General features: G+C 41.1%; 1 protein-coding gene across 2 annotated transcripts; it reads right to left on the minus strand.

The window, feature by feature from the left end:
- Nucleotides 1-937: 937 nt before the first annotated feature.
- Nucleotides 938-8,690, minus strand: LOC139545801 (NLR family CARD domain-containing protein 3-like). 2 transcript variants are annotated; one of them, XM_071355046.1, is made up of 5 exons: nt 8,408-8,690; nt 5,435-7,810; nt 5,091-5,175; nt 4,734-4,962; nt 938-3,081 (listed from the first exon to the last, which is right to left on the minus strand). In XM_071355046.1, exons 2-5 carry the CDS (start codon nt 5,500-5,502, stop codon nt 1,307-1,309), a joined length of 2,157 nt encoding a protein of 718 aa, XP_071211147.1. In that variant the 5' UTR covers nt 5,503-7,810; nt 8,408-8,690; the 3' UTR covers nt 938-1,306. The 2 variants fall into 2 exon arrangements, with proteins under 2 accessions (XP_071211147.1, XP_071210385.1); XM_071354284.1 differs by having other exon boundaries at nt 5,435-8,690.
- Nucleotides 8,691-15,606: the final 6,916 nt, after the last annotated feature.

A 15,606-nucleotide genomic window follows, 5' to 3' on the forward strand; every position in this document is an offset into this window, starting at 1 on the left:
CAGCTCTCTCAGGTGTGAGGGGTTTGACCTCAGAGCTGAGACCAGAGAAGCACAGCCTTCCTCTGTGACTAGACAGCCTGACAGCCTGCAAAGAGTCAAATCATATTAAAATCACACTGATATTCTTTGGTGGTGAAAATAGTGGCAGTATATTTTTTTCAACATTATATAATGTCACCTTTTATTTGAGGGTATTTTAATACATATCTGTTTCACCATTTAGAAAAATAAAAGCACTTTATGTATCTAGTCCCCCTATTTGAAGAAGTCATAAGTATTCTGACCAATTCACTCATAGTGTATTAAAGTAGTCAAAAGTTTAGTATTTGGTCCGATATTCTTTGAACACAATGACTACATCAAGCCTGTGACTGCCATGATTGAGAAAGATCATGAATGAATCATGAATAATAATGAGTGAGAAAGTTACAGAGGCTACAACAAAACATGCTAACCTCTCACCATTACCAATAACAGAGACTACAACAAAACATGCTAACCTCTCACCATTACCAATAACAGAGGCTACAACAAAACATGCTAACCTCTCACCATTACCAATAACAGAGGCTACAACAAAACATGCTAACCTCTCACCATTACCAATAACAGAGGCTACAATAAAACATGCTAACCTCTCACCATTAACCTCAAGTAAAAGGAGACATTCTGTACTGTCACCTAATATGAAACATTCTACCTCAAATCCAAAATGCTGAAGCATAGCACCACATTTAAAACTGTAAGCTTCACTGTCCAAACACATATGTTGTGGACTATGTGTGTCTGGTAAACACATGTGGATCTGGTGAACAGTTATCACTTGTTGACCAACTACAGGAATACTGACCTCAGAGTCTCCAGTTTACAGTGGGGATTCCCCAGTCCAGCAGAGAGCAGCTTCACTCCTGAATCCTTCAGGTCATTGTTACTCAGATCCAGCTCTCTCAGGTGTGAGGGGTTTGACTCCAGAGCTGAGACCAGAGAAGCACAGCCTTCCTCTGTGACTCCACAGCCTGACAGCCTGACAAAGAGATCATCATGACTTCACAAACACACTGTTCATTTAACACCAGTAGTGTAGAAGGACAATGGCAGATGCATTTGGTTTATTCTCCCAAACAACATATAGATTCATCTTCCATCTCCTAGAATTGTATGGTCATAATGTTATACTAATGTGAACATCAATGCATTTATTCAATATGTTATTCAATATAATATTATATACATATTATAATACATATTTTTCTCTAAACTGAATATTTCTTCCTGATGATTAGTTCTTATATGTCATTTTATTTACTCACAGAGCAGCTCTGGAGGCTTTGACCACTGGCAGCAGCCTCAGAAGACCTTCCTCTGATCTGGAGTATTTCTTCAGGTCAAACACATCCAGCTCCTTTTCTGAAGTCAGCAACACAAAGACCAGAGCTGACCACTGTGCAGGTGACAGGTTGGCTTTTGAGAGACTTCCTGATCTCAGGTAGAATTGGATCTCATTCACTAGAGAATGGTCATTCAGTTCATTCAGACAGTGGAACAGATTGATGCTCCTCTCTGGAGAGAGATTCTCCCTGATCTTCTCCTTGATGTACTTGACTGTTTTATCATGGGTCTGTGAGCTGCTTCTTGTCTGTGTCAGTAGACCTCGTAAGTGCTTCTGATTGGAATCCAGTGAGAGGCCAAGAAGGAAGCGAAGGAAAAGGTCCAGGTTTCCCGTCTCACTTTGTAAGGCTTTATCCACAGCACTCTTGTAGAAAGTAACTTCAGGCTCGTCGTTTGTTTGCAGTTTGTCCATTAGATTCTCATTGTTGTTGATGAATGAGAGGAACACATATACAGCAGCCAGAAACTCCTGAATGCTCAGATGAACAAAGCAGTACACCTTGTCCTGGTACAGCACACATTCCTCTTTAAAGAGCTGTGTGCACAATCCTGAGTACACTGAGGCTTCATTGACATCAATGCCAGCCTCTTTCAGGTCTTCTTCATAGAAAATCAGATTGCCATTCACAAGCTGTTGAAAAGCCAGTTTTCCCAGTGACAGAATGCTCTCTTTATTCCAGTGTGGACCTGTCTCTTCTTTCCCAAGATACTTTTCATTCTTCTGTTTGGTATGAAACACCACAAGGTGTGTGTACATCTCAGTCAGAGTCTTGGGCATCTCTTCTCTCTTATGTTTCAGCATGTGTTCAAGGACTGTTGCAGAAATCCAACAGAAGACTGGAATGTGGCACATGATGTGGAGGCTCCTTGATGTCTTTATGTGTGAGATGATTCTGCTGGCCAGGTCCTCATCACTGAATCTCTTCCTGAAGTACTCCTCCTTCTGTGGGTCATTGAACCCTCGTACCTCTGTCACCTGGTCAACACACCCTGAAGGGATCTTATTGGCTGCTGCAGGTCGGGTAGTTATCCAGAGGAGAGCAGAGGGAAGCAGATTTCCCTTGATGAGATTTGTCAGCAGAACATCCACTGAGGTTGACTCTGTGACGTCCCAACAGATCTTGTTCTTCTGGAAGTCTAGGGGCAGTCGGCACTCATCCAGACCATCAAAGATGAACAGAACTTTGTACTTGTTGTAGTTGGAGATTCCTGATTGTTTGGTTTCCTTTGAGAAGTGATTGAGAAGTTCAATGAAAGTGTGTTTGTCCTCTTTCATCAAATTCAGCTCCCGGAAAGGGAATGAAAATACAAATTGGACATCCTGATTTGCTTTTCCTTCAGCCCAGTCCAGAATGAACTTCTGCACAGAGACTGTTTTTCCAATGCCAGCGACTCCCTTTGTCAGCACAGTTCTGATACGTTTGTCTTGTCCAGTTAAAGGTGTGAAGATGTCGTTACATTTGATTGCAGTCTCTGGTCTTGCTTGTTTCCTGGTTGTTGTCTCAATCTGTCTCAGCTCATGTTCATTATTGACCTCTCCTGTTCCACCCTCTGTGATGTAGAGCTCTGTGTAGATCTTATTGAGAAGTGTTGGGTTTCCTTGTTTAGCGATCCCCTCAAATACACATTGAAACTTCTTCTTTAGATTAGATTTGAGTTCACGTTGGCAAATCACAGCAAGCTCATCTGAATCTAGAAATAACACAGAGGATATTAATATTACGTCTGTTTTAATGCCTACAGTATTGTAGGACTGTTATAAAGTTTTAAATTATAATTATTTATTATCTTAAGTGACTGTATAAATGTGTAAATGTTGTCATAATGCATTACAGACTGGTGTGACTGATTATATTATTATTGGTATTATTGATGGTATTATTAATGTTGTCTCTCTCTCTAAATTAATCACCACAACACATCCCTGCTGCTACTTGATGAGGTCACTAGGTGTTGTGTTAAGGCTAGAGGTCGACCGATTAATCGGAATGGCTGATTAATTTGGGCCGATTTCAAGTTTTCATAACAATCGGAAATCGGTATTTTTGGACACCGATGTTTTATTTTTTTATTCTTTATTTAACTAGGCAAGTCAGTTAAGAACACATTCTTATTTTCAATGACGGCCTAGGAACAGTGGGTTAACTGCCTCGTTCAGGGGCAGAATGACAGATTTTTACCTTGTCAGCTCGGGGGATCCAATATTGCCACCTTCAGGTTAACTAGTTCAACGCAATAACGACCTGCCTCTCTCTCGTTGCTAGCTAGCATTAAACTTATCTTATAAAAAACAATCAATCATAATCACTAGTTAACTACACATGGTTGATGATATTACTAGATATTATCTAGCGTGTCCTGCTAGATAATATATATAATCTGACTGAGCATACAAGCATACAAGCATCTAAGTATCTGACTGAGCGGTGGTAGGCAGAAGCAGGCGCGTAAACATTCATTCAAACAGCACTTTCATGTGTTTTGCCAGCAGCTCTTCGTTGTGCATCAAGCATTGCGCTGTCTATGACTTCAAGCCTATCAACTCCCGAGATGAGGCTGGTGTAACCGAAGTGAAATGGCTAGCTAGTTAGCACACGCTAATAGCGTTTCAAACGTCACTCGCTCTGAGACTTGGAGTGGTTGTTCCCCTTGCTCTGCATGGGTAACGCTGCTTCGAGGGTGGCTGTTGTCGTTGTGTTCCTGGTTCGAGCCCAGGGAGGAGCGAGGAGAGGCACGGAAGCTATACTGTTACACTGGCAATACTAAAGTGCCTATAAGAACATCCAATAGTCAAAGGTTAATGAAATACAAATGGTATAGAGGGAAATAGTCCTATAATTCCTATAATAACTACAACCTAAAACTTCTTATCTGGGAATATTGAAGACTCATGTTAAAAGGAACCACCAGCTTTCATATGTTCTCATGTTCTGAGCAAGGAACTTAAACGTTAGCTTTCTTACATGGCACATATTGCACTTTTACTTTCTTCTCCAACACTTTGTTTTTGCATTATTTCAACCAAATTGAACATGTTTCATTATTTATTTGAGGCTAAATTGATTTTATTGATTATATTAAGTTAAAATAAGTGTTCATTCAGTATTGTTGTAATTGTCATTATTACATGAGTACATTGTAAAAAAATTGGCCGATTAATCGGTATCGGCTTTTTTGGTCGTCCAATAATCGGTATCGGTATCTGCATTGATAAATCATAATCGGTCGACCTCTAGTTAAGGCTGCTACAATATCATTGAGTTACACAGCTACTTTACCTGTACTTTAGCTACAGCTTTTAAATGTTATAAAACAGCATTCAACATGAGGCAGACAGATCTTACATTTCTCCAGTGTGTCAGCAAGCTCCTTCTGGTTCATTTTCCTCAGGACGTGCAGTGTGATCTTCAGAGCCCCCTCTCTGGCACTGCTCTCCTGCTTCTCATCTTCAGCATCCACCACTTCCTTATCCTGCTTCTGACTCTCAAAGCCTTCTGGGAGTTCTGGACTAAGAATCCTCTTGAACATCTTCAGCTCGTTCTTCACAAATGTCATAATTTTCTCTTCAAGCAACTGAAATAAATAAAGTAAATAAGTTAAGCAAGAGAATAAATGTTTCTCATTAACACATTAATGAATGATTGACAGATCAACTTTACTTGAGGTTAACAAAACCAAATGTACATAACAGGACCACATACACTGAATATGGAGGCCAGGTCTGTTTGATGACTCTGGGAAGACTGACCACTGAGAATGTCTGACTCTGATCTCTCCTGTTGGTTTCTGTGGACAAAACATGAGATTACATCTCCTCATCCAGGGACACACACACACACACACACACACACACACACACACACACACACACACACAGGGAGGGAATGTTGTGTTTGTTTAATATTGTTTTAGGACTATGAAAATGGACAAAAGGATTAGCCTATGGATTATGAAAACAACAAAATAAATGGGAAAATGGGAGAGGAGAAATGACTAGAGACAGTGTTGTTTAACTCACTGACCATGACCCATGAGTTCTTCTTACCTTTGTTCAGTAGAAAAGTCTCCCTCTCTAAAGTTTAGAGGAGGATCCATAGACCAGTCACTCTTCATGGACACACAGCTGGGTACAGGGGAGGCTGGTCTCTCCTGCTTGATTGGACTTCAACACAACAGAGACAAACATTACATCTCTCATCTACTCTGAGCTCAGATGGGGAAACATAAGAAGAGTTTCATTCCAAAAAGCTATATATCACTTTTCAGAAATGTTCGTAAATTAGCTTTTATTCTTTAAAGAAGTTATGTTTATGTTAAGTTATGTTTTTTTGCTAAATGAGGAGATGGCACGTGGGTACCTGCTTCTATAAACCAATGAGGAGATGGCACGTGGGTACCTGCTTCTATAAACCAATGAGGAGATGGCACGTGGGTACCTGCTTCTATAAACCAATGAGGAGATGGCACGTGGGTACCTGCTTCTATAAGCCAATGAGGAGATGGCACGTGGGTACCTGCTTCTATAAACCAATGAGGAGATGGCACGTGGGTACCTGCTTCTATAAACCAATGAGGAGATGGCACGTGGGTACCTGCTTCTATAAACCAATGAGGAGATGGCACGTGGGTACCTGCTTCTATAAACCAATGAGGAGATGGCACGTGGGTACCTGCTTCTATAACCAATGAGGAGATGGCACGTGGGTACCTGCTTCTATAACCAATGAGGAGATGGCACGTGGGTACCTGCTTCTATAAACCAATGAGGAGATGGCACGTGGGTACCTGCTTCTATAAACCAATGAGGAGATGGCACGTGGGTACCTGCTTCTATAACCAATGAGGAGATGGCACGTGGGTACCTGCTTCTATAACCAATGAGGAGATGGCACGTGGGTACCTGCTTCTATAAACCAATGAGGAGATGCAGCGCAAACTGCGTCACAAATAGAACTGACTTCTCGACGCTCGTTGGCGCGTGCGAGCAGTGTCATTTTTAATAACGAAATTCATTTAGCGACGCGAGCGTTGTAGTCAGCCCCGCTAAAAGGCTGGCGTCGTTACTCTGCCTTCTCCGGGGCATGTTGAGGTAAATTTACGAACCGGGAGGGTTGAATGATGTAATTTATTGGTGGGCTGGAAGACGCACTCTTGTCTTTTCTATTCCGAGGTTGTTTACTCGCAATATCAGATATTAAGATGTTTTTTATAATGAATGTTTACTGAGGTTGAGGTTCTGACTAGTGATTATTTACCCGGTGTACAATACCTGCTATTGAGGCGCCCTGAAAATAATATTCAAAAGATTGGTCCTTGAACACAGAGGGGTTAAACACTAAAGTTACCGTCCATCTAGTGAAGAGAGGAGAACCGGACAGAGGTAGCCAGAATCCGTCAACGAGATAATTATGTGTTGTTAGCTAAGTTAACTAGGATGCTGCTGGTAGATAGATAGCTAACTTACCGAGCTGTACCGACTAGCTTGGCTAGCTAGCCGGTCGTTCTGTGCCTCTCTCGATGAAAATGACGAATCCGGTGAACCACGAAATGAAACAAGGATAGAGAGTGAAAAGGATCTGGCTACACTCATACTGTCCCTGACCGTAAAGAAAAAAGCTAATTGAACACTGAACTTCGGTGTCTCAACACTGTAACAAACTCCGTCGTTATTCCCCAAGATCACCTCAGCCCACTCTGCGCGTAACCGGACAATATGCTTGGCGCCACACCGAACGTGGACGCGGACAGTTCTGTACGGGGACGCGGACAGTTCTGTACGGGGACGCGGACAGTTCCAGAACGCGGACATGAGCAGTGCAACACAATCAACTAAACCCAGTCTTTACAGTGGGTTACATTAGTAATATTCATTTTTTATTATTATGTAAAACAAACATTCTATGTTTTTTTTTATAACAATATGTTGAGATCTGGGTCCATATCGTCAAAGTGTCTCAGAGTAGAAAATTGCTCGTATAAGTGCTGAGAATAAAGACATTTTACACTTATGGGTATAAATTAAAGCTATGCATGAAATCTCTAGTCCCACCTAGTCGGCAGATATTTAGGACACCTCGTGAGCTGTCCTAAGTAGTTAAGAGTTAACAGCAGGTGTCTTGACATGCAGTGAGTCAGTGGTTCCTGCGCCACATGTAATTGCATTGCAGTAGTTAAAAATAATGTTTTTATATTTCTATGTGATCAACCCATAAATAATATAGACCTACATGCAACAGTATGTCTTGTGCTTTTGGCAATGATTTATGTATAATAATTATGTATAACAAGTGATACCATGTATAACTGCATAGCATTTTGTCTTCATTTTGGCAGATTAACTCATGCTTATTTCTGAAGATTAACTCAGGTTGGAGTTGGAGCTGTGACCGAAAGGTGGCTGGTTCGAATCCCGGGCCGGGCGCTGGAAAAAACAGGTGGAATTGATCTGACCACTGGAGGGCTGCTGGGTTCACATCCTCAAAACATTCACCTTTTGTTGATCAGAACTCTAGAGGTTCATCTTCACTGAACCCAAAAATATATATCACTTTTATTAATTTCATATTTTAAGGAAGTGATAGAAGCCTTTTTGGCTCTATAAGGAACCTTATTTTCTAAACACGTTTTTCTTTTGATTATTTAATTATCTACATCATGTTATTTCAAGTTATCCCTTTGGAGCGCAACATCACGTTGTTAAATAATAATCCTAAATTGGGCGTGGCTATAAATTGGGCAATTGAAGGCATCTAGGGTGTAATATGTGTTTGATGAAAATGAACATTGTATGCAACGTTGTAGGCAACATTATTGGGAAGGGACTTGATGCTACTATGCCAAAGATATTTAGAGTTGTTAAACGGGTGTGAAGAGTGTGTTGATATAACGGTAATATTGTCAAAATTCTGCTTGTAACAACGATCAGAATTGGTTAAAAAAATATGCATTCCATTATATTAGGCAATAATTAAGAGTAGGCAAAGTGGTCGTGTCGTGAAAATTCTATCAAATGTCTTACATTGCAACGAGTACAGTCAGGGTGCCGTGGAACCCCTGCAGTACCTCCACAGACCCCGGATTGAGAACCCCTGCAGTACCTCCACAGACCCCGGATTGAGAACCCCTGCAGTACCTCCACAGACCCCGGATTGAGAACCCCTGCAGTACCTCCACAGACCCCGGATTGAGAACCCCTGATTTAGCAGATGCTATTATCCAGAGAGATTTACAGTAAGTGCATTCATCTTAAGATAGCTATTTATTTTGGAAATAAACTTAATCAAATCTTCATAAAATTGTCATCTTACCTCTTAGCTTTGGTGTCATGTCCCCCAGAGAGATGCATTTTAGAGGCAGGGCCCCCCTCCTCTCTCTCCCCAGAGAGACTCATTTTAGAGGCAGGGCCCCCCTCCTCTCTCTCCCCAGAGAGACTCATTTTAGAGCACTGACCCCTAAACAGAGATCCCAGCATGTTGGTTGTGGTTAACACAGTGACAACTAAACAGAGATCCAGCATGTTGGTTGTGGTTAACACAGTGACAACAAATAATTGATTTCCAATGGTTTTCATTTATTCATTATTTCTTTGAGAAATAAAACATTTACTAACAGACATATCGAAACAGTCAGGTGATTTAATGCATCATGTAGTTGTGACATTTCATCTCCATGGTAACTGCCAATAATAATAATAAATCACTGTTTGTTAAGGTAGTTCTAGACAGTACAGCAACAATAATAATAATAATAATAATAAGTCACTGTTTGTTAAGGTAGTTATAGACAGTACAGCAACAATAATAATAATAATAATAATAAGTCACTGTTTGTTAAGGTAGTTATAGACAGTACAACAACAACAATAATAATAATAATAATAAGTCACTGTTTGTTAAGGTAGTTCTAGACAGTACAGCAACAATAATAATAAATAATAATAATAATAAGTCACTGTTTGTTAAGGTAGTTATAGACAGTACAACAACAATAATAACAATAATAATAATAATAAGTCACTGTTTGTTAAGGTAGTTATAGACAGTACAGCAACAACAACAATAATAATAATAATAATAATAATAAGTCACTGTTTGTTAAGGTAGTTCTAGACAGTACAGCAACACAAGGCCATGTCTCACAATTATTTGTATTCACTAACAGTAGGCTATTTATTGTTCATTGTCTTTCAATCTGTTCTTTTCTAAACGTATCTGAGAATATAGACAGAAGGGCTGAAATGGACATGATTGATCTGAGGGGGAAATCATTGATCCATTCAGAAAGGTTTTTTGCATCAAGTAAGAGATTTTATATTATGTAAAGTAGACTAGGTTATAATGTATAATAGCAGTTTGTTAGTGATATGCAGATCAAGGTCTATACCTCAGCTATAGCCTACATATCATAGATGACCAGCCTAAACCTGTTCAGGTCAGTTCACATAATGTTATAGTCCTACCAGTAGCAGGACAGAGCATGTACACTATATATACAAAAGTATGTGGACACCCCTTCAAATGAGAGAATTCAGCTATTTCAGCCACACCCGCTGCTGACAGATGTATAGAATCGAGCAGACCGCCATGCAATCTCCATAGACAAATGTCATAGGATGCCACCTTACCAACAAGTCAGTTCGTCAAATTCCTGCCCTGCTAGAGCTGCCCCGGTTAACTGTAAGTGCTGTTATTGTGAAGTGGAAACATCTAGGAGCAACAACGGCTCAACCGTGAAGTGGTAGGCCACACAAGCTCACAGAACGGGCCCGCCGAGTGCAGAAGAGCATAAAAATGGTCTGTCCTCGGTTGCAACACTCACTACCAAGTTCCAATCTGCAACGTCAGCAAAATAACTGTTCGTCGGGAGCTTCATTAGTTAGAAATTAGTTTCCATGGCCGAGCAGCCGCACACAAGATCACCATGTGCAATGCAAAGCATCGGCTTGAGTGGTGTAAAGCTCGCCGCCATTGGACTCTGGAGCAGTGGAAACGTGTTCGTTGGAGTTATGAATCACGCTTCACCATCTGGCAGTCCGACGGACAAATCTGGGTTTGGCGGATGCCAGGATTACGCTACCTGCCCGAATGCATAGTGCCAACTGTAAAGTTTGGTGGAGGAGGAATAATGGTCTGAGGCTGTTTTTCATGGTTCGTGCCCCCTAGTTCTAGTGAAGAGCAATCTTAACTCTACAGTATAAAATGACATTCTAGACGATTCTGTGCTTCCAACTTTGTGGCAACAGTTTGGGGAAGGCCATTTTCTGTTTCAGCATGACAATGTCCCCATGCACAAAGTGAGGTCAATACAGAAACGGCTTGTCGAGATCGGTGTGGATGAACTTGACTGGCCTGCACAGAGCCCTGACCTCAACCAATCGAACACATTTGGGATGAATTGGAACGCCGACTGCCAGCCAGGCCTAATCACCCAACATCAGTGCCCGACCTCCCTAATGCTCTTGTGGCTGAATGGAAGCAAGTCCCCGCAGCAATGTTCCAACATCTAGTGGAAAGCCTTCCCAGAAGAGTGGAGGCTGTTATAGCAGCAAAGGGGGGGACCAACTCCATATTAATGCCTATGATTTTGTAATGAGATGTTCGACTAGCAGGTGTCCACATACTTTTGGTCATGTAGTGTATATAGCCTAATCCAAATCAAATCAAATGTTATTGGTCACAATGTCTGAGCGGTATAGACTAAGATACAGTAGAATAGTATAGAATACAGTATATACATATGAGATGAGTAATGCATAGACTAAGATACAGTAGAATAGTATAGAATACAGTATATACATATGAGATGAGTAATACATAGACTAAGATACAGTAGAATAGTATAGAATGCAGTATATACAAATGAGATGAGTAATGCCAGATATTTATAGCCGAGGCCAGATTCTTTTCACTTTTCACAACATTTCCAACAGAGACCATCAGGCTGGTCGGCATGATTAGTGATCATACTGTAGCTCAAACCTACTGTGACTGTTGAATGTCTGACGACGACCTAACTTTATAATAGTTCGTAGCCTACCTACCAGAATCTGCCCGTCTTTCCTTCAAATCAACACATGTAACTGTCTTCTAATGCAGTGGTGTAAAGTACTTAAGTAAAAATACTTTAAAGTACTACTTAAGTTGTTTTTGGGGGAATCTGTCCTTTACTTTACTATTTATATTTTTAACAACTTTTACTTTTACTTCACTACATTCATAAAGAAAATGATGTACTTTTTACTCCATACATTTTCCCTGACAACCAAAAGTACTCGTTACATTTTGAATGCTTAGCAGGACAGGAAAATGGTCCAATTCACACACTTATCAAGAGAACATCCCTGGTCGTCCCTACTGCCTCTGATCTGGTGGACTCACTAAACAGAGAGCATTCCTGGTCATCCCTACTGCCTCTGATCTGGAGGACTCACTAAACAGATAACATCCTTGGTCATCCCTACTGCCTCTGATCTGGCAGACTCACTAAACACAAATGCTTGGTTTTTAAATGATGTCTGAGTGTTGGAGTGTGACCCTGGCTATCCGTCAATTTAAATAACAAGAAAACTGTGCCGTATGGTTTGCTTAATATAAGTCATTTTTAATTATTACTACTTTACTTTTACTTTTGATACTTAATTATACCCAAAACCAAATACTTTTAGACTTTTCCTGAAGTAGTATTTTACTGTGTGACTTTCACTTTTACTTGAGTCATGTTCTATGAAGGAATCTTTCCTTTTACTCCAGTTTGAGAACTGAGTTCTGTTTCCACCGCTGTTCTAACGTTCCATATGAGACACAGTTTCAACAGACATTCTGGAACTGCGTCGGCTACAAAGTTACTTTCAATTTCATATAAGGAAATAAAGTGACGGTCTCTGGGTGAATTAGTTGTGCATTGCCCGGCTCCCCGGGTGAGCAGAGTTTACGCATTTAATACCATTCCATTGGTCCTTAAAATAAATATCCACTCCCCTGTAGCACCGGGCCATGCAAAACGAACATCCCCCTGTCGCAGCGCACTGAGACACAGAGTTCTAAACCCAGACGCGTTTCTTCAAGACATCTCTCTTACATTATTTTTGATAAACATATAATTTACTCGAAACCAAGTTTAGCTGTGTTTTTTTCCTCCAAAATGTGAGTTACTGTAGGACTTTAATAATTGTAAGCAGTCCTAAAAACCAAAACGTTTTAATTTGAGAATGTTCATTTGTATGCCTCAAATATTAAACTGTCTTAAAATATGTGATGATTAGTTGAATCAGGTGTGTAAGTGCTGGTAAGAACAAAAGGATTGAGAAACCCTGAGATAAACATAAAACCATATAATTGAAAAGCCCCTCCACCATCTTTACCAGACGTTTTACTGGTAACATGTCGGCCTACTGATTAGTTTCCACTTTGAAAACTGCTGTCTGTCAGCAACTCAGCTCAAGTAGCAGTTCTACTAACTAGTAATATCTCATTACAGATATTCATTCTCTTACTCTGTCCATTAGAATATATACTTTTTCAGAAATACTTACTTTATTTGTCAGTTCTCTCCATGTAGTGTTTTCTGCTCTGTCGTCTCAAAATGGATCCTGTAAAAAAGAACAAATTTACTTTCTGTTTCAGCTCAGCTGCCTCCCCACCCTGATGATAAAGTGTTTTATTGGTATCTTCCACTAGATGGCAGTAAACACCTGCTGTAACTAGACTTTACAACGATGTGTTCTGTTTCATACAGGTGGTGTCCCAGAGGAGGAGTGATGATCTAGGATCAGGTCCCCCTCTCCATGTAATCTGATTCATTATGATCTAGGATCAGGTCCCCCTCCATGTAATCTGATTCATTATGATCTAGGATCAGGTCCCCCTCTCCATGTAATCTGATTCATTATGATCTAGGATCAGGTCCCCCTCTCCATGTAATCTGATTCATTATGATCTAGGATCAGGTCCCCCTCTCCATGTCATCTGATTCATTATGATCTAGGATCAGGTCCCCCTCTCCATGTAATCTGATTCATTATGATCTAGGATCAGGTCCCCCTCTCCATGTAATCTGATTCATTATGATCTAGGATCAGGTCCCCCTCTCCATGTAATCTGATTCATTATGATCTAGGATCAGGTCCCCCTCTCCATGTAATCTGATTCATTATGATCTATGATCAGGTCCCTCTCTCCATGTAATCTGATTCATTATGATCTAGGATCAGGTCCTCCTCTCCATGTAATCTGATTCATTATGATCTAGGATCAGGTCCCTCTCTCCATGTAATCTGATTCATTATGATCTAGGATCAGGTCCCCCTCTCTGATTCTGATTCATAATTTTTTTAAATGTTATTTAACCAGGTAGGCAAGTTGAGAACAAGTTCTCATTTACAATTGCGACCTGGCCAAGATAAAGCAAAGCAGTTCGACACATACAACAACACAGAGTTACACATGGAGTAAAACAAACATACAGTCAATAATACAGTAGAAAAATAAGTCTATATACAATGTGAGCAAGTGCGGTGAGATAAGGGAGGTGAAGGCAACAAACAAAAAAAGGCCATGGATGCGAAGTAAATACAATATAGCAAGTAAAACACTGGAATGGTTGAATTGCAGTGGAAGAATGTGCAAAGTAGAGATAGAACTAATGGGGTGCAAAGGAGCAAAATAAATAAATACATAAATACAGTAGGGAAAGAGGTAGTTGTTTGGGCTAAATTATTATAGATGGGCTATGTACAGGTGCAGTAATCTGTGAGCTGCTCTGACAGCTGGTGCTTAAAGCGAGTAGGGTCTTGTAGATGACCTGGAGCCAGTGGGTTTGGCGACGAGTATGAAGCGAGGGCCAGCCAACGAGAGTGTACAGGTCGCAGTGGTGGGTAGTATATGGGGCTTTGGTGACAAAACGGATGGCACTGTGATAGACTGCATCCAATTTATTGAGTAGGGTATTGGAGGCTAATTTGTAAATGACATCACCGAAGTCGAGGATTGGTAGGATGGTCAATCTTACGAGGGTATGTTTGGCAGCATGAGTGAAGGATGCTTTGTTGCGGAATAGGAAGCCAATTCTAGATTTAACTTTGGATTGGAGATGTTTGATGTGAGTCTGGAAGGAGAGTTTACAGTCTAACCAGACACCTAGGTATTTGTAGTTGTCCACATATTCTAAATCAGAGCCGTCCAGAGTAGTGATGTTGGACAGGCGGGCAGGTGCAGGCAGCGATCGGTTGAAGAGCATGCATTTAGTTTTACTTGTATTTAAGAGCAATTGGAGGCCACGGAGGGAGAGTTGTATGGCATTGAAGCTCGCCTGGAGGGTTGTTAACACAGTGTCCAAAGAAGGGCCAGAAGTATACAGAATGGTGTCGTCTGCGTAGAGGTGGATCAGAGACTCACCAGCAGCAAGAGCAACATTATTGATGTATACAGAGAAGAGAGTTGGTCCAAGAATTGAACCCTGTGGCACCCCCATAGAGACTGCCAGAGGCCCGGACAACAGACCCTCCGATTTGACACACTGAACTCTATCAGAGAAGTATTTGGTAAACCAGGCGAGGCAATCATTTGAGAAACCAAGGCTGTCGAGTCTGCCAATGAGGATGTGGTGATTGACAGAGTCGAACGCCTTGGCCAGGTCAATGAATACGGCTGCACAGTATTGTTTCTTATCGATGGCGGTTAAGATATGCGGAGAAGGTATGGTGGGATTCGAAATGGTCGGTAATCTGTTTGTTGACTTGGCTTTCGAAGACCTTAGAAAGGCAGGGTAGGATAGATATAGGTCTGTAGCAGTTTGGGTCAAGAGTGTCCCCCCCTTTGAAGAGGGGGATGACCGCAGCTGCTTTCCAATCTTTGGGAATCTCAGACGACACGAAAGATAGGTTGAACAGGCTAATAATAGGGGTGGCAACAATTTCAGCAGATAATTTTAGAAAGAAAGGGTCCAGATTATCTAGCCCGGCTGATTTGTAGGGGTCCAGATTTTGCAGCTCTTTCAGAACATCAGCTGACTGGATTTGGGAGAAGGAGAAATGGGGAAGGCTTGGGCGATTACCTGTGGGGGGTGCAGTGCTGTTGACCGGGGTAGGGGTAGCCAGGTGGAAAGCATGGCCAGCCGTAGAAAAATGCTTATTGAAATTCTCAATTATAGTGGATTTATCAGTGGTGACAGTTTTTCCTATCTTCAGTGCAGTGGGCAGCTGGGAGGAGATGTTCTTATTCT

The sequence above is a fragment of the Salvelinus alpinus genome, chromosome 1 (assembly GCF_045679555.1).
Source record: "Salvelinus alpinus chromosome 1, SLU_Salpinus.1, whole genome shotgun sequence".
NCBI classification, from domain to species: Eukaryota; Metazoa; Chordata; class Actinopteri; order Salmoniformes; family Salmonidae; genus Salvelinus; species Salvelinus alpinus.